The sequence below is a fragment of the Pygoscelis adeliae genome, unplaced genomic scaffold (assembly GCF_000699105.1).
Source record: "Pygoscelis adeliae isolate BGI_AS28 unplaced genomic scaffold, ASM69910v1 Scaffold386, whole genome shotgun sequence".
Taxonomy (NCBI): domain Eukaryota; kingdom Metazoa; phylum Chordata; class Aves; order Sphenisciformes; family Spheniscidae; genus Pygoscelis; species Pygoscelis adeliae.
Window position 1 is genome coordinate 1572251 of NW_008824940.1, and position 21073 is coordinate 1593323.

A 21073-nucleotide genomic window follows, 5' to 3' on the forward strand; every position below is an offset into this window, starting at 1 on the left:
CTGGTAACAGCTCCCCTTGCCAAAGGTATGGGAAGGAGGATTATTTGGAAAGTGCTTGGCCACCGTTATTTTTTGTGATGTCTCTTGTCTGACTGACATAGGAGTTCTACTTAAATTTGAGACTGCCCTGAGTCTCAAGAGCAATAAAAGCCCAGCACAGATGCAAGGACAGAAAATATGTTCTGGTAAAGTTTACGTTCCTATCTGATACAGGCTGGTGCCCGTCAAGTTTGGGAGAACTTGAATGCCAACCTCGTTCGTGTTCAGGCTTAGAAACTTAAGCCTTCCTCCTCCTTCAGCTGCTACTAGAAAAAAAATTGAGTAAGGTTGCAGAGGCACACACTCAGAAGTTAGGAAATGCCCTTGTGTCTCTGCATCATAGCAAGCTTTAATTACCAGAATAGTAGCAATTATGCCATGGAAAATTTCAGCCGTGCACTTAAAAGTTTGAACAGAAAGCCTTAATAAGCAGCTGAAAAGCTACATTGTGAAGGGTTGCTTTCTACCTCTAATGACATGCTATTGGATCCCATATGCCGTATCAGATCTTAACATATCTTTGGCTCCCTCTCCACACACTAATTAACATAAATGTTCCCACTCCTGCTCGCTTTGTAGCCTGTTAAATTTTGGGGGCAGTTGTGCCAGTTGGGCTGTGACAGTGTGTTCCCATGAGAGGGAAAGAACAATTTTTTATATGATTTTTTTTATATCAGACTGTGGACTTCAGCAAAGGGAGGTTGCTCCTGATGAAGCAGTAACAGGTCTCAGATTGCTTGGCAGGTGACAGCTAATTTCACTGCAGAATACATATACAAGTTTAAGTCCTGTTCTTGCTGAAGTTATGATCAAGACTGACCCAGCTTTCATTAAAAGAAAAAAATAAAATCAGCCTAATAGTCCAAACCTGACTGCAAATCCAAACTACGTCTGAAAAGGAGGTGAGACAGCAGCTGGGAGACTTATCCATGGATTTTTACAAATAGATATATCTGATGCTTGCAGTATAAAGAACGCTGCCGAGGATGTGCCGTAGGGTACAAAAAATCCACTTGTCCTTGAGGCTGCCTAAGGAGCTGTCTGCAATAATTGTCCGTCGCTTTTGCAGGTTTCGAAACTTGCAGTCTAAAAACTTTCTAACCCTTGTGGGACCTGCACAAAATGGAGCGAACGTGAGCCGGTCCCGCGCTGCGGCAGAGCGGCCGCTGACAAGCGCCTTGGCAGTTTTCACTGCTGCTATTTCAGATTCTGTGGGTGGCAGGGAAACAAGCAGGAATTAGGTCAATTTAGCTCTGCTGCTACTTGGGAAAGTGAAGAGCAGCTGCTGAGACAACCGCAGGAGCTATTCTCTCTAGAAGAGCAGACAAAAATTGAAGCTGGGGGATGGGTTAGGACAGTGAGCAGCGATGTGAGGAGAAGGGGGATCAGCTGCTGGAGTTGCCTGGGCCGGGAGTGGGCATTGCCTCAGGTGGATGGGGCATGCGTTGGCTGCACACTCACGTAAATAGGTCTGGGGATGGAGTAACAGCATCGTCTTGCATCCCGGGAAGGGAAAAGGAGGGAGATGTGTTTAGTTTCTCCCCTGCAACTGCCCTGAAAATGTTTCCTCTTGCCCTCTTCTATTTGTATCTGCAGTGTTGAGGCAGGGCTAAAATCTGTATTTATGGAGAAACATAGGTATTGTAGTTTGGTACTGGTTGGATCTTTGGTAACGGAGAAAATAGAGGCGTTGGATTTCTAGCTAGAGCATATGCAAAGCTACCAGAAGGACATGCTCTCTGCGGGGCATTACAGGGATGTTGTAGTGTTTATGTGAGGGGTGGCTCTTTGGGACGGAGCAGGTGCCCTGAACAAAACACTGCTGCGTGGAGGCAAACAGGCTGCAATTGCTTTCTGCTTAGGGTGACTCACTATTTTCTTTTTTCCCCTTTATCCACCCAGATGAGTTCCTTGGTCCAGGCTCAACAAGCCTGCAGAACCAGCTGTATCAGCAGGACTGGAAGGGCATGCAGCGGGTGGGAGCAGGCAGCGGGCAAGGAGGAGAGACTGTGGTAGCGCAGGGAGCCTATGGGGCTGCCCAGCTCTCCTCTGAAACCACAACCTAAGAGGGAAAGATTGCCTGTAATAAATGTAAGATTTCTCTCACTTGCCCCCTTTGGATATAGCATCTGAAAAAAAGATCTTGTCTGGAGCCTTGCAAAAGGGTAAACCCTTACTTTGATTTGCTGTCTCCCTGGTAGCTGGCAAGGCTATAGTCAAGCATTCACCATATGCACAGCCCCAGGTGCATATGGTAGGCTCCAGTGGTTTTGCTTATAGCAGTAGCACAAAAGAAAGGAAGAGAACTTGCTCTTCTGTTTTACAATCCATTGACTTTCAGACATAGTAAATTGGTAAAACAAAACACTCGCAGAAAGTCTGGGTTTACAGAAGGTGAAAATCCGCCACTAAGAATGTAATGTTGTTTTAATTATGCCAGGGCTTGAATGAGGGTTGCAGGCAGGCTTTCTGCTCCGCGCTCCGGGGCTCGGTGGGTGCCGGCATTATTCTCTTTGTACATCTCACCCGGTCCCACCAGCTGCCAGGTCGCAATAAAGTTACGTCTGAGTCACTGGTTTCCAAAAGGATGACAAGTAGGTTGTGTGTAGCTGAATAGGACGATGCTGGTCCTCCACTGATCCTGCCAGCTCGGGTCTGGACTCGGGCCATAGCTGCACGATAAATCCAAACGAATGCTGTTGGCTGTTTAAGCGAGCTGGTCGGCTGGGGGGAGGAGGGGAGAACGAGGCACGCAGCCGAAAAATGGGCTGGGATGCCAACAGGAAAGCTACTGGCCCCGTTTCTGCTTTCAGCAAACAGAATGGGTCACTGGAAAGACACAATGGACCTTGTTTGCAGCTGGGCTGTGCAGGAGCAGGGGGATGCCTGTTTCGGAGGCCATGCCAGGCAGGCTAGTAGCTGCTGACATGGGTCACCGGTCTCTGAGTGCTTTGGTCCTATTGACACCATCTTGTTTAGTGCCACTGTGAGTCGCCGAGTTTGTTGTGCAAATGTGGAGAAGGGTGCCCTTGAGTTTTTGGTTGGTTTGTTTTTTGGTTTTGTTCTTTTAGTTTGCTTAGACCAATAAAATAAACTTTTGGTGTTATGGGGAAAACTCTAGCATATATGTAGCCGATGGGGCAGAAACAAGCATCTGCAGAGGTGAGCCTAGCCCCGGGTCTGCCCCCCACTAAGGGAGCACTCTCCAGGCTGGATTAGTTCTTGTGGGGGAAGGCAGCCTGCATCTGTGGCTGCTCTCCAAAGCCTGCTGGTGGCGAGCCCAGGACGCCTCTGCTCAGGTGCAGGGCAGCTCCTGGTGACTCTATATCCCGTATACAGCAAGGGGATGCCTGTGGTCTGGTTGCGTATCTTGGCATCTCACATTGCTGTTGTGATGGCTTTTGACTGTCTCCTTAGCAGATGATGCACCTTACCCCGAGGAGAGGTCTGGGCTCCACTCTTCCAGGTGAACCAGACAATGCCCAAGTTGCAGATTGCTGAGTTTTCTGCCTTTTTGGCTTTCTTTCCGCACAGGAGATATGCTCAGGGCTTAAGCACAGAAACCTTCCTTTCTTGTGCTTGATACTGCCCTGTTTGTTTGCAGATACCACCTAGGCTGTGTGTGCACCAAAGTAAGATAGGGGAGAGTCTCCTGACCTGATGCTGTATCTTTTTCCCGTGGGCCAGATTTGGTTGCACAGTCCAAACACAAGTGATGTCTCCAGTTGTGACATGGCTGCTTTCTTCCAGCTTGCTTTTATATTAGAATGCATTCAAACATAATGCGATGATTTGTGGCAAATATTTGCAGAATATTATTTGATAGTCAGGTTAGTCAAAGTCTGGAATAACAGATGAATATCTGAAGAAATATTTAATTTTAAAAAAATGCCATAATTTGCATAAAATATTTGCTACAAATGCATTGCAAGCTGATTCCTAGCTTGTAGCTCTGCTTTGAATTTGGCAAAGCAAAGGTATTTTGGTTTTGCAGACAAAAGCTATAGAGTTCAGTCCTGGCTGATTATTTGTAATGGTTGGCCTAGGCTATGGGAACTAGTTCATTTGCTGAGTGTGATAAAGGAGGTGAAAGATAAAGGTCACGCTATCACTAGGATTAGTTGGGTGAATTAAAGGACATGTGGAAACACAGCTAATTAGGATAAGGGCCACACAAATGCTACCTTCTACTAATATCCCTCAGCACTCTGATGCCTTGAAATACAACTCCTGCGCAAAGCAAGCAGCAGAAGTAAAGATGCCACGTCCAACAAGCAACAGGGCTGAGCACAAAAGATCAAAGGGATACACAAGTAAATGTTTTGGGGTATTTGACTTCCAGCTAATTTCAAAATTGTGCACTGCGAGGAACATCATCATATCCCCTGAAAGCTCTTCCTCACGATTTTTCCTGAAAGCAGTGTCCTTCACTTGCTGCCTGCAGTTATTAACTCCCATCAAGTGCAGCTGGATGTGCAGGAAAAGTAAAGGTACTGCTGCAGTAGGTGTCAAGGTTAATTTATATACTGCAAAACTGGAACGTCTTTTAAATAGTGACTGACAGGCTTACCAGCTCAAATGAACTGGTTTGCTCCAGCAGTGCCACCAGGCAGAGGCAGCTCGTTTGGAGAGCACCAGGGTGTGCAGCGCTGAAATGAATATTGGTGGTAGAGGTGAGAGGACAGGTGAGTAACTGGAGAAATGTGGGCCAGGCAGCTGGTACTAGTGGAGGGGGTGAAGCCTGTCCTAGTCCCTTGCTCCTGCCATCCTCACCCAATAAATCTGTGCCTGGTCTATCACTTTGACATTTGCCGTGGTGGTGAGGAGCTGGATACTGACCGACAGAAGCACTTTTGGCATGCCATGTAAAAAATCTTTGGAAGCGCCAAGAGAAACATAAATGATGTAGCATGTTCACATTTGTAATTTGTCTGCGTTTGAGTGCTGTATCCAGAGAGGAACAGGGTGTGTCGGTTTGGGGCTTAGAACGGCTTTTCCTGGGAAACAATGCTGCTTACACAGGCTCTACATATACGTGGAGCAGAGGGAGGCATCACCACGTATCTGGCCATACCAGTGTGTAAGTGTATTTATTTTTAATTAAAAAACAAAACAAAATGAGGTTTGCTTCGGTGTTCTGGCTGCTATCAGGCCCTCCTTATTTACCATGAGATAACAGCAATGGTGAGGTGTTAACGCCATATGGAAGCACTGGGGAAATGGATGAGGGCAGTGTGCAAAATCCCAGTTGCTTCTCAGGTGTAAGGAATGTCTAAGTAAGGAGAAATTACAAGGGACTCCCATACACAAAGAAGTGTAAAAGGTAAAAGCAGGTTTGGAAGCAGATTTGGTGTAGATGAGTGGGGCTAGAAATAATCTTGCAGTGATGCACTCTAGTCAGTAGTCTGTTAGTAACTAGAAAGTCAGCGCTTTGTGGTAAGAGGGTTACGGCAGGGAGAGCTTGACCAGAGTCTGGTTTGAAACAGACCCTTGGCAGAATAAGCAGCACCAGAAGTAAATAATCTCGGAATCTTAAATTCAGAGAAAACTATAGGTTGGAAAGGACCTCTGGAGGTCACCTGGTCAAGAGTGAAATCAACAGCAGGGTTGATTTCAAAGTACTTAGATTAATAATTCAAAATATTAACATGAAAAGCAGTGCTGGAAATGATTTCCAGAACATGCCATTTGAAGAGGCTACAACACAACCAAAATGCAGTGGCTATGGAGCAATGTTATGATCTAAAGTAAATCAGTGCCCTGCCAGTCGTATTTTTTTCTGCATGGGATATCCACATGAAGTGCTCATACTGGGCTTATACTTCCCGCAGAACTGAATCTTTCCCTTTCAAAAATCCCGTGCGCAGGCTCTTAGAAGCACTGTTGTTGCTCACGTGGTGGGAGCACAAGCCCTGCAGGAGCTTCTCTTCCCAAGAAGCTGTCTAGGAGAGAGCCTGGCACTTCCCGACTGCTGAGCCGGACCCCTTCTGGGTATGCGCTGCTGTGGCTCCACTGACTTCTGTGGAACTGCTGTGGCATAAAATGAGGAAGAATCAGGCCTGCAGTCTTTCTTCTGAACTATGAATGTCAGTGCTAGCCTAGAGAAATACAGTTTTCAGGCTGATGTGGTTTGACACCAAATTCTACAGCAGAGACACTGGACAGCCTGATGACCGAGTTAGCTCCCGAGGGACAGCGATGAGTGATGGGTGGGCGCTTTTTTCATACACGGAGGCATTCTCCATTCAGGCTCAGTAGCATCCAAACCTGATTGATCTTCATGAAGAGTTGCAGTTTGGGCCCTGTGCCACAGAAATCCCTCCCTTCACTCTCTGCATTACTCATCTTCCTGAGGGCCTTTTGCTCTCAGATTTGCTGCTGCTGTTTCTGGAAAGCATCCTATTGTAGAGCCTGCGGAGAGCACGCACCTTCCATCATGCAGTGAAAAAGGCCAGTCACAGATTCTTGTTGTCAAGCCCACAAGCAAAACAGGCTGAAAACAGAGAAGAATGATACCCTTGCTGAATCCTTCTAGCGTGTTAAGGATTTAATTTTTTTTTAATAAAATCAAATGGGCACAGAACTCTCAGAAGGAAAAGCGATATTCGAATGCGACAAGTAACTCCCCTCTCCCCACTGAAAGGTCTGGGGTCGTAGCCCTTCAGGCACCTCACAGTAGGGCTGTTCATATCCATCTTGGGCTCAAGGAGGAGGTTGGGGCCGTCTACAGTGGTACCTGTTGTTACCTTGTGCACTGCTAACAAGTGCTGCCAGCTGTAAAGAGGGCAGCGGAGACCCTCCAGTCACCGTTTCAGGCTCCACTTTAGAGTGATGCCAGGAGAGGGCATTTTCACGTCTCTTGTTTTCCACTGTCCAAACCCAAGAGTGCTGAAGCACATTTTGTCTCGTGGGAGCAGAAAAAACAGGGTTTTTTTTGGATTTGACCTCCCTTCTGGGTATACCTGGTGTAACCTGTTTGTGGCATGGAGATGTGACACGTGGTCCTGGAAGGTCAAGCAAGACTGTCATCTTGTTTCAGGCAAGATCCTGCTTAGCCTTCGAGTAATAACTTTCAGCTACTAATGGCTATGATTTATCACGTATAAGCTGTAATAACATACTGCTCAAATTAATGAAGTTCTACTTCCAGTACTCTAGGCTAACCATAACTTAACTCTTAAGAGCTCTACTTTGGGCTTAACTGTTTGGTAGGGTTGTAATGCTTCAGATTATTAAGAAAACAACCTCATAATAATAAAAAACAAAACCACCAAGTGTTACAGAGTGAAATTTCATTATGGATTCTGTAATACTTGGTAAACATTTGTTGGAAAAGCTCATAATTCAAGCCTTTTTTAACACAAGTAACAAACAAATTATAGTAATTTTCAAAAGCATCTAGAAACAACAATTGTGAGACTGTCTGAAGCTAAACAACTCCTAATGAGATGCAGTGGTAGAAATAGCAAGACAGACAGAAAATCTATACAGATAATTAAGAAATTATCCAGTTGGGAGAAGTGTAACTATACTTTACCTTCTCATCTGTGGAAGGCAATACATGTAACTTGTTCCTCCTTCTCACATCTTCCCCACCTCCAATTATTTAACAATAACATAGGAATTGCTACAGTGTAAAGAGGCATCTGGGAATAAAGCATGGGAGCCCGAGGATTGGTTAACACACTGTCTAGCTGACTCTTCTATTGGCAGAGCTAAAATCCCAGTACAAAATAGTAGCCCCGGGGGTAAACAAACTCAGAAAAAGACTTTAAGAACATTTTTCAGAAATAACGCTATGATGCATACAATGGACAAGAAAAGCAGAATAATAAGTGCCAGCAAACTCATGAGTCTTGTCCTGATTTAGTTTGCACTGCGTCTAGAATTGGTTTTACCCACTCTGTCCTTTCATTCTTTCCTGATAGTATGAAACCCAGTGATTTTGTTATGCAAGTTTCATACAGCTAAAAAGTAATCAATAGCATCTCAGCTACAGCTATCTGTGAAATAGAGAGATCTTTTAGCATAAGGCAAAAAAGTAAGAAAGAAAGATCAGCTACCCTCTAACGAATGCCAGTCTTGGTAACACATGTAGTGACCGTCGGAAAATTAGGTGGTATATACAATGCACACATACGGGAGAGCTTCTGTTATTATACAGGTAATGCTGTTTCAGTGGGGGCCCATCTTCTTTAGAAGAAGTATCTTTGGAACAAAAATAAGCCAAGATAATGAGGCAGTTGAAGCCCAGGAGTTGTCTGGGCTGCTTAGTCTAGAGCAGTTTGGGGACTGAAGAGAAAACAAAGGAATTCATGACTCTGGGTTTGAAAAGAAAAAGATGAGACAGTGCTGTGGGAGTGCCTGCTACAGTCCCTCTGTCTGCCACGGTGGGACCCCGACACGTTCACTCTGAAGTAGATCATTCCATATCTGCCCTTCAGAGGAAAAAGGATCTGGCTGACTGAAACTTATCTTTTAAAGACCAATTTTAACTAATAAACTCTGCTGCTTCACATGTCTGGATAAAAAGCAAAGACATTTTCTTTTGAGGGAGTCAATCTCGTTGTGGTCCCTCTTCTTCCTTCTTGTCCTTCTCTTTCCCACCATCTCCCTTCCCCCAGCCATCCCAAAATAAGGTATCGGGAGCTGAAAGCAGTCAGTTATGCAAAAATAAACTATTGCATCACTTATGTTGGTGTTAGATTCCTTACTCCCAGCACAGTGGGCAGATCAGAACTGTGCAGTGCAATACGTATTGCTGGGATTGCACAATGTTCCTAAATTGTCATTCTAATGCAAATAAAAATATGTAAATGATGTCACCCCTGATGAATGTAAAACTGAGCCAGGCAAATATGGGAGTGCCAATAAAACGCTAGATGCCTTTTTCTAGGATAATAAAGACTTGCTAATTTGTCTCCATTTTTAGGAAGTAAGAAAGAATCAATGTAGTGATAAAAGCACATTTTATCTAAAGTGGTTCTTTATCAAATGTAATTATGCTAAGATATATTCTTATACAGCCGAACTTCGGTAGGTCAAAGGCTTTTCATTTATCGGTGAGAAGCCAAAAGTCATACAGTAATATGAAGGAATGAATGAATGACTAGGGATCCTACCTGAGATTTCAGAGTTCAGGTCTTTCTCCTGCTCTCAGATTCATGGCCAAGTTCTTTGTGAGCAGCTCCACAGCGTTAGGTGCATTAGATCAGGCATGTCTTGATAATATAGTCTTCAAAACAGTGACCTTACTCACCTGTCAATGACCTAGAAATAGCGAAGGAACTTTCTGAATCTCTACAAAGTCTTCTTTAAACTATGCTAAAAAAGAATAGTGAAATATTGCTTATGCTGGCTGTGCACAGCTTTGATTTTCAGGCCTTTCCCTTGGTGCTTTACTGTGTGGATCATTTCAGTTGGGTGAGAAAGGGGAGCAGCGTGATTATGTTACGCAGGTTGCATTATAGAAGTAACTAACTTTTTCTGCATAGTGATGGAAAGCGGTGAACTCAGGCTGCTGGGAGGGTTATGCTTTTTGATTAATAAATAGACTGTTCAATTTAATGCACCTTTTTTCCAGACTTTGCTGTAAATGATATGTTTGCATTATAAGAATCAAGGAAAATTCAATCACGTTTATGTTGTATGTAAAGGCTGGACCCACACTGAAGTGCGGATGGGAGTGATTTTCAGACTTCTGGAGCACCAAACCTTGAGTACTGCATTTGTCACTGCAGTTTTACTTTGAGCAGGTCCTCAGGATCCCTGCTGCTGCCTTACTCATCTGTAATTACCCTCCCCTTAGCCCAGTCTGATTCTCCACTGTAGGGCTGGAAGAAGTCACTCAGACCACCTCAGTGTCTTCAGGCCATGTCTGCATCATTCCTGACAGCTGTTTGTCTATCTGTTTCCTAAAAACCCCTGGTTTTAGGAAACTGAGATCCCCCAGCCTCCCTAGGAAATTTATTCAAGTCCTTTCCTGCTGCTCTTACTGCTTTTTTTCCCCTTACACCTAACCTAGATGTCTTCTGCTACAACTTAATTATTCCTTAATTGCTGCCATTACTTCTTGTCCTATCCTCTCTATTCATGGAGCACCATCTCTTTCTCTTTGCTGTCATCTTTTACATACTTGTGGCTTAACATTGTGAAAGTTGCATGGAATATCCTAGTCAAATCCCACTAATCCTTCGGCATTTTGGGGAGGCAGAGAAGAGAGAAACTAGGCCCTTAAGACTTTGGGAAGGAGTCTTCCAAAGATGTGGAAGTCATCTTTAACCACTGACAGGTTCTTGACCTCATCTCTGAACACCAAAAAGAGAAACGTTTTGGACCAGATTCTCATCTTGCTTATGCTGGTTTTAGACAAAAAACTGTTCAGTGGAGTGATCCCTAATGTGAATGAAAAGGTTTAAGATGGTGATGCCCTTTGTTCTCTACCACCCCAGCGAATGAGATCAGGACTGGGGAGTGGTTGCACACCCAGTGTTCAGTAGTAACAGCAATAACGATATCTCTGACTTCTGCACTGGTGGTAAAATACTTTACCCCCTGTCTTGTGGTTTTAAGTATGTCTGGAGTTCTGTTTTCCAAAGTTTTGTGTTACATTGGGGCTTTCAAAGAGACAAAGTCCTGAAGTAGTGCAAATGCAGGATCTCAAAAATCTTTGTGTGGCTCAATGCTGTGTAAACAGGACCCAGTGTTAGACCAATCCAAAAATGATGCATGCGCAGGGGCTGGGAAGGGGGTGGGAGGATGAGGGAGGAAGGTGGGAGGATGAGGCTGCGAGAAAATGGGACAATTAAGCATGAACCCAGAGCTGACACGCTGCCCTGATTAATCTAACAATAATTAAAGACTTTCAGTGGAGATCAGCGTTCTGCCAGTTCCCAGACGCGCAAAGAAGGATGAGTGGTGCAATGGTAACCAGCCCCTATTCATCACAGGCAACACACACAGCAATTACCAGTGCTGTCTATAAACTGAAGCAGACTTTTGCATTAATTGATTTACTGGGACCTTTTATCCCCCTTCTCTTTTGTTTCCTCCTTTCGTCTCATGTTTTTATTTGAAGGGCTGGTTCATTTGGCCACAACGTGCAGTAGTGCCTGGCCATGGGGGACGTGTCCTTGGGATATAGGGTGGAGCTGCTTGGATTTGAGACACTGTGCTCAGCGACTGTCCCATCCTTCCGAGTCTGTGTTTCCCGGAGTGCTGCCTGTGAGACAGTTTTTCTTCTGAAATCCACTGTAGTAAGCAAAATGGATTAGACATCAGCCCTTTCTACCTCCCTTCCCCACACCTCTTCTTGCACTCCTCTGTTTTCAGCGGTGATGTCATTTGCCTCTCATTTCATGCTGAATATGAGAGAGAAATCTCATTATTTCTGACTTAGGTATTCACATGTGTCTCTACAACATGTCATGCCAGTTGCCAGCTTGTTACAACATCAGAAGAAGAATTCAAAGTGCTGATTTATCTGCTATTGGAAATGTCTCTAGGAATGAAATAAGATACGGAAAGGAGGGGGAAAGGGAGAGAAGAACACAGGGGAGGCAGCACAGGGCTGCAGCTTTCCAGGGCAAAAATCTAGCCTTATCGTAGTTTGCTTGCTTGTTTGCTGCTGTTCTGCTGGCTGGACAGGCAGAATGATCAATGGGATTTGAAATAACCAAAGATGTAATGGGCAGGAAGATTTTATATCTACAAAGGAAAACTGTGGGAGAAGGAAGCTACAAAGTCTGGCTGGTAGCTGTTGAACAAAAAGAAAAGAAAAGAAAAGAAAAGAAAAGAAAAGAAAAGAAAAGAAAAGAAAAGAAAAGAAAAGAAAAGAAAAGAAAAGAAAAGAAAAGAAAGAAAAAAGTTTGATACTTAATCCCAGTCTTTTGTTGGAGAACGAACAGTAGTTCTATTTTAGAGCTGAAAGGCTTCCAAACACAGAGAACATCCGTCCACTCCATGCACGGTATATTAGAATCAGATGTCTTGGTTTGGTCCTCCGTGTATGTTTTTTGTTTCATCTGTCTGGCTCCCTGTAGCATTTGTTGCAGGAGTGGGTAGTTGATGACATCTCTAGCCACGGGCATGACATTTCTAGCTGTTCCCACAGAAAAGTAAAAGGCAGTGAAATGCTTTGGCATCCTCAAACATTGGTATTTATTTTGCATGAGCATGTAGCAGTCCAAATGAGGGATCCCAACTCCATTATGCAAAAGACACAGAACAGCTGAGGCAAGAAGGCATCTCTGGAGAGCGTCCAGCCCAACCCCTGCTCAGGGCAGGGGCAGCTGCAGCAGGTTCCTCAGAGCTGTGTCCAGCTGGGTTTTGAGCATCTCGAAGTATGGAGACTCGCTCACCACGCCAGGCAACCTGTGCCAGTGTTTGACCACCCTCACCATAAAAAACCTTTTTTACCCTGTATTTCATTTTGTGCCCAGGCTACGTACCTGCCTGCGGCAGGCGTGTGCTGTCCCTTCGTGGGAGAGTGGCACAGCACAGGTAGCATTTGTCTGCAGGTGCCACAAAGATGTGTAGCTGCTGCTCCAGCCTCACGTCCTGCGGGAAAGAGGGCACTAGGAGAAGGCAGACAGCGGTGTCTCCCGTTTCCTCCGTGTTTGTGGGGAAGCAGAAGCTTTCAGTACCCAAAGGGAAGGGCAGCACAGCCTGGCAATGCCATGTGGCAGTTCTGCTACGGAAACGCTTCCTGGCTTTCTTCTAAAATGGGAAATAGTTGGCTTCAGTTTCATTTTTTGGGGGGAAAATATGCTTTTCCCGGTCTTGTATATACAGGTTATATATCAGAATGTATGTCTTTCATGGGTAATATACAAAATGATTCATATGGGTCTTAAGCCATTCTTGAATCTGAGCTGGTGCCTAGTGAAATGGTTAAACTACTTACCTCAGCTTAAAGGGATGTTGTGAAAACAAACTGATATTTATGCAGTGCTTTGAAGGTTTAAAGTGTGCATTATTTATTTACTGTTATCATCAGAGAAGTGATTGATAGCTTCCGCTTATGCTGGTATTGACATGAACCTGTGAAAAATATATATCAGAAGAATGTCAGTTTGTCTTCAAATGGAAAAACCAAATGGAGGGGATCCTTTGAAATGATAAAGAAATAAGACAACGAAGCTATAGAGCAACCTTAAAAACATATTGCAGTGTTAAAATTTCTACTAAATTGTGTTCTGTATTATCAACAGCCTCGCACACTGGCTAGCGGGGTCCAAAATGTTCACATTTTAATACAGGGAGCATTTTTCATTCAGAAAGAAATTACGCTCCAAAAAAACCCATTAGTATTTTTAAATTAATAGGAGACTGGTAGTAACTCTCTGTGACATCTACTTAATAAGCTGTTGAAGTGATTTAGTGATCAATGAGCGCTGACATTTCGAAAAGGGAAAGGCAAACTTTGGCACTCCTTTTGGCACTTCCCCCGCCTCTTTGCTGTGTGGGAGATAAGAGGGGCATCCCTGGGAGCCTGGGTCTGCCTGAGCTGGGACATCTTTGCTGCTGCTTGCAGGAGGCCACTGGGAAGAAAGATGCAACAGATCTTCTCCTTTCCTGTTGGAAAAGAAAAATATATATTCTCTGAAATGTTGATTGAGCAAAGCATTTATTCTTAGGCATGAAGGGTAAGGCTACACCAATGTGGGCATATGGTTAGGTGCCTTGTATACGACTGCCTTGTGTTTATTCCCTTTTTGCATCCCAAGCACTGTTGCACTGGGATGCTGCAGCACGAGAGTGCCTAAAGTTGTGTGTAACTCAGGGGGAGGGAAGCATGCAGGAGCTGGCTTTCTCTTGCTCCAAGGAATGGACTTTTGCACACGTGTTGGAAGCCTCTGTTACATGGATGTGAAAGACACACGTCACAGGGAGCCTCTGTTATACCCAAGCGGCGTTGCTTCTTCTAGAACAGATTTAACGATAGGAAAGAAATTCCTCAGGTTGTAATTGTCGCTTCCATTTCAAAACATCTGACACTGCACAAATAAGTGTAGTTTGCCATGTTAGCACAAAGAGTTAGAAGGCACAAACGAAACATTCGTTGAGGGCAGATCCTTCTTTAGAGGAGTTTCTCACCTGGGGTTCAGTGTAAGGTCCTGTGCTTGCAGCTAACCCCCATATCGCTCGTCTGCTCTCACCAGTCCTTGCTCAGCCCCACTCTGGAGGGACGTGCCGGCCCATGGTGGTGATGGTGGCAGCAGCAAAAAGGGTGACCCATACTCCAGTGGGGCTGGGGCAGGATGGCCTGTGGCTGTCCCCCGGTGCACCCGTTCAGGTGTACCTGCTGCTGCCGAAGCGAGAGAGCTGCCGTGGCTCCCCTGCTCTTGTTGCCTATGGAAAAAGTCATATGAAATATGATGGGGTGAGACCTGTCAGGCCTTACTGAAGGAACTCTGAAAATTCAAAGGATTTAGTAGAGAACTGCTCTGCCTGGAAACCTTACTGGAGGATGTGGAAGGGCTGGAAATGCCTGCTTGAGTGCTCTGCAATAGCTGACTCTACGGAAAGGAACATTTTCTGTTCCACAAGGTCACTGAGAGACATTTATCCTGGTGCCTGGGGAGGCCATGCCTGAAAGTCTGGACTGTGTGAAGACTTCTCTTTGCTCTCTCTCCAGACAACTGTGCCATGAGTGTCTACACAGAAACATGCAGGCCCAAGTATATACCATATGTGTGTGTGTGTGTGTATGGTATGCATGCAAATATATATGGTATGTATATGGTATATGCCATATACATGTCATATGCCACATATATGGGATGTCTTTTTATCTCTCCATACATATATATACACAGCCTTACATTTTTGTTTTTGCACATGCTATGATAAAAGTGTGTTTGAAAAATAAATATTTTCTGCTGCTCCTTTTTCACTGAATTCAAACACAGACGCTTGACAGTGAGGAGGAAGTTTTTATTAAAAAAACTGAGCCTATTTCCCTGAACCCAGTGAGAGAAAGTAAAACCCAAGGACGGTGTTAGCATTTAATGGACCAGATCTTTAGTAGGAATAAATTGGTGTAACTTAACTAGTATCATTGAAGCTGCACTGATTTCCAGTGCCTGAGAACCTGAGCCCAGGTTTTTTGTTTGATTGGCCTGTTTTAATGTCCTCAAATGACTCTTACTTTATTATTAGCAGAAGATACTGTGCTAAGGATCAGATCTGTGTACAAAGCATTCTGCTCTCTGTGTTGGCACATACATGTGGAGTTGGGCAGTGGTGGAGCAGAGATCGGCCGTACAGCTCAGAGAGCACAGTTTTGCCAGCTGACTGTTTCCTATCCCTTCTTTTAGGCTCATAGGAATAGAGGTAATGAGTAAAGACAATTCTACTCTGGAGGCACCTTTATAGATGATTATAAGGATTAGTAGTCCCTATCATAACGTATTTGTCAACTTACCCTTCAAATGATAATAATTACCTCTATGATAGATTAGTAGCTAGTCCCAGCTCTTCTGCTCTTCCTTTGTCCACCTCCTCTTCCTGACTTGACTTGTTTTGGGGTCCCCCCCAGCATTAAATACAGCACTTGCATTCCAAAACTGAGGCAAATCAAATAAAGGATGTGCTGTAAATTGGTATTTGTAGGCCACTTTAGCCAGGCAAGCATTTCAGGAAGCCTATCAAAGTGCTTCAAGCATGTAGAGCTACTCTTGGGAGATCAGGTGAAGCTTGAAATGCATTCTGTAGTTGGCTTTCCTTGTCAGGTTTGATTGCAGGAGGTTACGATGGGACTGGATGAGATTTGACTGGGATTTCCAGTCTGTAGAAAATGTTATTGGGCAGGTCACTGTGAGCCTTCCCCGTTCTGCTGGCCTACCGTTCGGATGGCTGGAGTGATGTGCTGCGAACTGACAGCTTGGGGACGAACAAGCGAGATGCTCTCCGGAGTGCAGCTGCTCTACTGGGTATTGCTAAGGTAAAGTTGGAATCTGCTGAGACGCCACTGGCTCTCTGCGATGCGGTGAAGAGGAATTAATGCTTGGATACCAGCGCTGCAGCTCTTGAAGGGCACCCTGACATAACACTCGCACTGCTAGCTGCTAGAGAAACTCCATTTCTTCTTTGGCTTTTTCTTCCCTTCCTTCAAACTCTGTCAAGCAAAGGAGAGCCTTTGGTCTGTATTGTAGAAATTGCTGCATGTGCTGCCTTTTTAGAGGATGAAAAGAGAGCGTATCTCTTCTTTCCCCTCTTCTTGACTCTTTTCTATGCTTTCCACTGTCTTACAGTCCTTTCCTCATCTCCTACTAGGTAATTTTTCTCTTTTAGGACAAATACATTCTCTACTTTGCTGTCACCTTTGGGTTAAAATGCTGTACAAACGTTACTCTGTTGTCTTCTTGAGTTTTGATTTGAGTGCGTGATTTAGGGGGAAGGAAAACCTTAATCTAAGAAACATTGCTGTTGAACCTTTGGGACCCTGGTAGCTGTGCCCTGTTTTGCACCAGGCTGTGTCTGAAACCAGGCAGTGACCTGATGTATGCTTCAGCCAACAATGAAATGTTGATTCTCTACCAGGGAATGATAAGCAAAGACGCATGGATGCTGAAATGTAACTCCTAAAGCTAGACCCTCCCCTATTTGAAGCAATGGTCTGGAAACACTTTTGAGGACCAGTTGCAGTAGCACTTATGTCACGCGAGTGTGGTGGAGATGCACCAGTGTGTGAATAAGCATTCAGGGCACTCAGGGGCCAGAGGGAATTGCCCTACAAGCCACGAGCAGTACCTGGGATAACCTGTAAGCCTCTCCTCTAGCGTCTGAGGATGAGGGGTTCAAATCTGCTTTCGATACATTTTCTTTGTGCCATTGGTATATTGTCTTCCTGATACTAGGATTTCTGTTAAGAATAAATACTGTTGATGTTTTCTTCTACTGGCACGCATTTATGGTGGCTTAAGAATCTGATTCACTGCTTACTTTCATGCTAAACAGATTACGTTAGGTGGCTACCAAAACACAGGGTTCCAGAGGGAGGTGAGTGAAACCATTTGTGTATAGTCTTAATGCACAGTCTGTTCTAGGCAGGTCTTTATATTGATCTCTTTTAGACCTTGGCATTCACTGCACTCTCCTTTATTTGTTTTACTTTTTGAAAACATAATGGCTATGAAATGAAGCAGAATACCAATATCTGACAAACAAAGATGGATTTGGGGTTTCTTTTCTACTTTTTTTCCTCTGGCACAAGTAATTACTTGCTTTAAAACTTTATCACTTTAGAGGCAAAAGTCTCACCAGGAGTTCAACCAGTGATGGAATTTGAAGTGGCTTAACCGTAGCAATGTGCAAATTACTCACTGGCCTGTTGCACTGCATAAAGCTGCTAAACACCTGTAGACCACTGAGTGTCATAAACATCACCGGCTTTATTCAGAGAGGGGAAGCATGATGTTTAAAAACAAGTAAACTGGCCCCTTTCTGCCACCCCAGGAAACCTACAGAATAAACAAAAAACCTTGAGAACTGTACAAGCAACTGTTTTGTAAAGGAAAATATGTATTGAGATATGGTACAAGATACTAATCTCATGCACCGTGTGCCCCTTTGGCTATTTCAACAGCGCAACAACCCCTGTTACACCAGCCTGCTAATATTCAGTGCTGGCCTGCGGGGAAGTCTCACTCTTCTCCTCCACCTGGTAATTTCACTGTGTATCACCACTTCAGCCCCGTGCCACCACTCCCTAACAGCAAAGTCAGCTCCTCTCCAATTAAGCTTTGAGCTTTTACATGAGATCTACTTTTTGCAGCGATCCCAAGCGAAGGCTGTCCAAAAGTTTCTGTTCTCCTGTTGTGGAGGGATCTGCTGAAAACCAAACAGTTCTCCAGTCTTCTCTGCCTCATCTGGTTTGATCAGCTCTGGAGGTGGGGTTTTCTGTGAACAGGGTGAAAAAAAATCCATTGGTTTACTAGGTTGAGGCTCCTGTCTGGCACCTATTATTAAACATCTTATGCATTAAAATAAAACTCAAAAACCAAAAACCCCAAAGCTCTGGAAAGCACAAAACTACAAATATCTTTATCAAAAGAATGCAATTAAGGTTGCAAAAAATATGTGTGGAAAATGCCAGAGCTGATGTTGTTCATGCAGCCTTACTTCAGCCAACACAGGTACATGCCTTATGCTGCAGTCTTCATTCACATGATGAGATGTTGCACTCGTCGGTGCAGGAGAATTAATATGACTAAAGGCCTTTTACAGTGGATACTTGGAAGGAGTGCACGCGAGTGGCATCGACCCACCCAGCTCTATTTTAGGCAGACAGTGAAGCAGTCCTCTGGGGCTCCTTGTGTATTGATTGGAAAGAAGTGGGTGTTTCTAGGGGAGGTCATCCCCGTCCCCCCAGGAGTTAAGGCATGTGTGTTAGGAAGGCTGGATCCTCCCCTCTGGTCTTCTCATTGTTTTTCTCAGTGTAAATAAAAGATCGCGTACTGGTTTTCTGTCCTCCTTTCTAACCCCCCCTTCTGCGTCTTTTATGCTGTTGTGAAATGAACTCTGTAAAGAGCACTGATGTCACGGTCCGCTACAAAGACAACACCCGCTGGCCTTGAAAGCCTTGTGCATCTCTCTCCTCGGCGTGGCACAGATGGGCGGTGCGTGACGGCCAGGTTTTGACCCAGTTCTCACAACCCCCGGCGCAGGCAGCACGGCACGTCTCTCCATCGCTTCATCTCCAGCTGCCCTGCTCCCACCAGGCTCATTTCTCCCCGAAGATTTGTGACGGCGGGGCAGGAGCACTGGCGGCTGCCGTGTGTTACAGGCATCGGGGCAGAGAGCGGGTGGAGGGCTGTAACTTCTCTGCATGTTGAAAGAGCCAAGGGAGGAGACCTGCACGTTGCAGGCAAAGCCAGCTTTGCAGAAGTCGTTAGAAAGCACTTTTACGAGGAAAGCAAGGGGGTGGGAAAATCCCATCTCTCTTGCTTCTAGAAGTTTGAAATGAAAAGCTAAAGCTCTGAGTGCTGGTCCAGGACATGAGCAACACCTCCATCCAAAATTCTAATGTCTTCCAAATGAGCCCAGGTTTCAAGCAAGTGTCAGAAGACCTGACCAAGGAAACAAAATGTGAACGTGGCTCTGTGTTAACCCTGGAGTGGATGCCAGAGGACCTTCCTGAGAGTGGTTTGGGGACCTGCCCCGGCTACCTGAGGGCACTGCAGTGCCAGCGCTGTCACTGCCAAGGGGAGCCCAGGTCCCGTGGTGCCAGCCTGGAGTTTGTGGCGCAGCTGGGTTAGGAGCTGGGACGGGAGATGGCCTTAACAAAGACGGGATGTGCTTTGGGAGGGAAGGGAGTGCACTGTCCCGTGAAACACTTGCCCTACCCACGCTCTCTTCCTGCTGGGAGTACAGTCCTGTTGTGGTTGGGGCATTAGGAGGCAGAGACTGGTATCCTAGGACTGGCCAAGCCGTGGATTTACCCTGTGATTTTGGGCAAGCTGGTTCACCTCTCTGCACTTTCCCCCAGCAGGGTCTGTTGTACCCATTTATACAATCCCAAGCCATAGCGCCCTAAAGGGCTGGGAGAGCTGCTCCCACGCTGTTTGTATAGTGCCTGCCTCCATGAGTGTGTGCGTCGCAGCTGGTGAAACTAATTGCCACCACTAGACATAATGAGCATGCCTGACACAAGTGGGGGAAGAGGAGGAGGGGGACACTGACCCTTCCTTGTTCTCTAGACATTGTCATTTTGGCTTGTCAAGCTTCCCCGTGAATGAATCTAATGACAGCTGAACCGTTGCATGAGCTGTATGAGCTGTAACTTCCTTGGGACACTTGGGTCACTTTGGGCAGCAGAATTGGGCTCTATCCTCCTTCTCAGTCATGCAGCAGCTTCTGGTCTCCTTTGGAGCAGGGAGAGGTGAAATAACACAACAGAAGTGTACAAACAGCAGAGAAATCTAGAAGCAGCTTTGTCATGAAGGCCTGAATGGTGTCTTACTGTTTCTTAACTGGGTCCTTGGTTTTAATGCCATTAGTGTAGTCTGAGGTAACGTGAATTCATTCAGCTTCTTTGCCTTCAGGACTAAATTGGTTTCTCAGGGAGATCTGGAAATCCCTTCCCTAACCCATTACTGTGCAACACGGTATGATGTGTATAAAGGGGAGCACTGCAACTGAGCTTAAGAGTATAGGCCCAGCTGCACGAAAATACCTGTATGTCCAACTCCCACTAATCAGGTGTCTAAGTATATTTCTTCTCTGGGCTGAGGTGATGTAATTTGGAGCGAGGGAACAGGGCAAAGAAAGCATCCCTTTTTTTCCCCCCAGAGGAATAAAAGCAGTTTCCATCAGGAAAATCAGAACAATTACTTGCGTTTATTAAATCATGCTGCCTTTTCTGGTAATGGCTTATCTCCTCTCCCATACCTTCCAGCCTGCTGACCAGGCTCCCCAGCTGGCCTGCATCCCCCTGATGCATCACGACCTGCATGTGCATGAGGGGAATGGCATGGTGTGGCTGCATGGTCAGAGCTACAAAGAGCATGGGTCATGGAAAGAGACTGAACTACTTAGACAAATAATCATGGGCCACTGTGGTGAGAAAGAAGGGAGGAAACTGGTTTAAAGCCAGAGTCAAGACCGAACAATGTCTTTTTGCAGGAAAGCTGAAAGTTTATTTTGGATCAAAACATCAAAACAATATCTGTCAGTCTTTCCAAATGGAAAACTTCAATTTTTAGCTCAGAACTGAACTGTTTCGCTTTCTGGATGCCAGAATTTCTTTGGTGGATTTCTATGAAAATTGAAAAATGTCAGCCAAAAGCAGACACTTCAGGATAAAACTCTGTTTTCCGTTTAAAAAAGCAGCCTAAATAGGAGAACTGTGTGGTCGTTTCTTGGCATCATAGCATTTGTACAGCAGCACTGGAATGTGCATTCTGTGTATGAATGAAGAAATGTTCATTTTAAAAGGTTCCTTAAACTATCTCTTGGGACATGCAGGAGAAGGGGACGTGCTGGCATTGATCATTCTGTAAAATGCTAACTATGAAGATGGGGAGAGAAT

At 45.0% G+C, this 21073-nt stretch overlaps 1 protein-coding gene across 1 annotated transcript in view; it reads left to right on the top strand.

The window, feature by feature from the left end:
* The first annotated feature begins 14239 nt into the window (after positions 1-14239).
* Positions 14240-21073, top strand: part of NHS (Nance-Horan syndrome (congenital cataracts and dental anomalies)) — a 186677-nt gene continuing 179843 nt past the window's right edge. Inside the window, 2 exon segments of the mRNA XM_009325497.1 lie at positions 14240-14422; positions 15360-15375. Of these exon segments, the coding sequence (XP_009323772.1) occupies positions 14240-14422; positions 15360-15375 (199 nt within the window).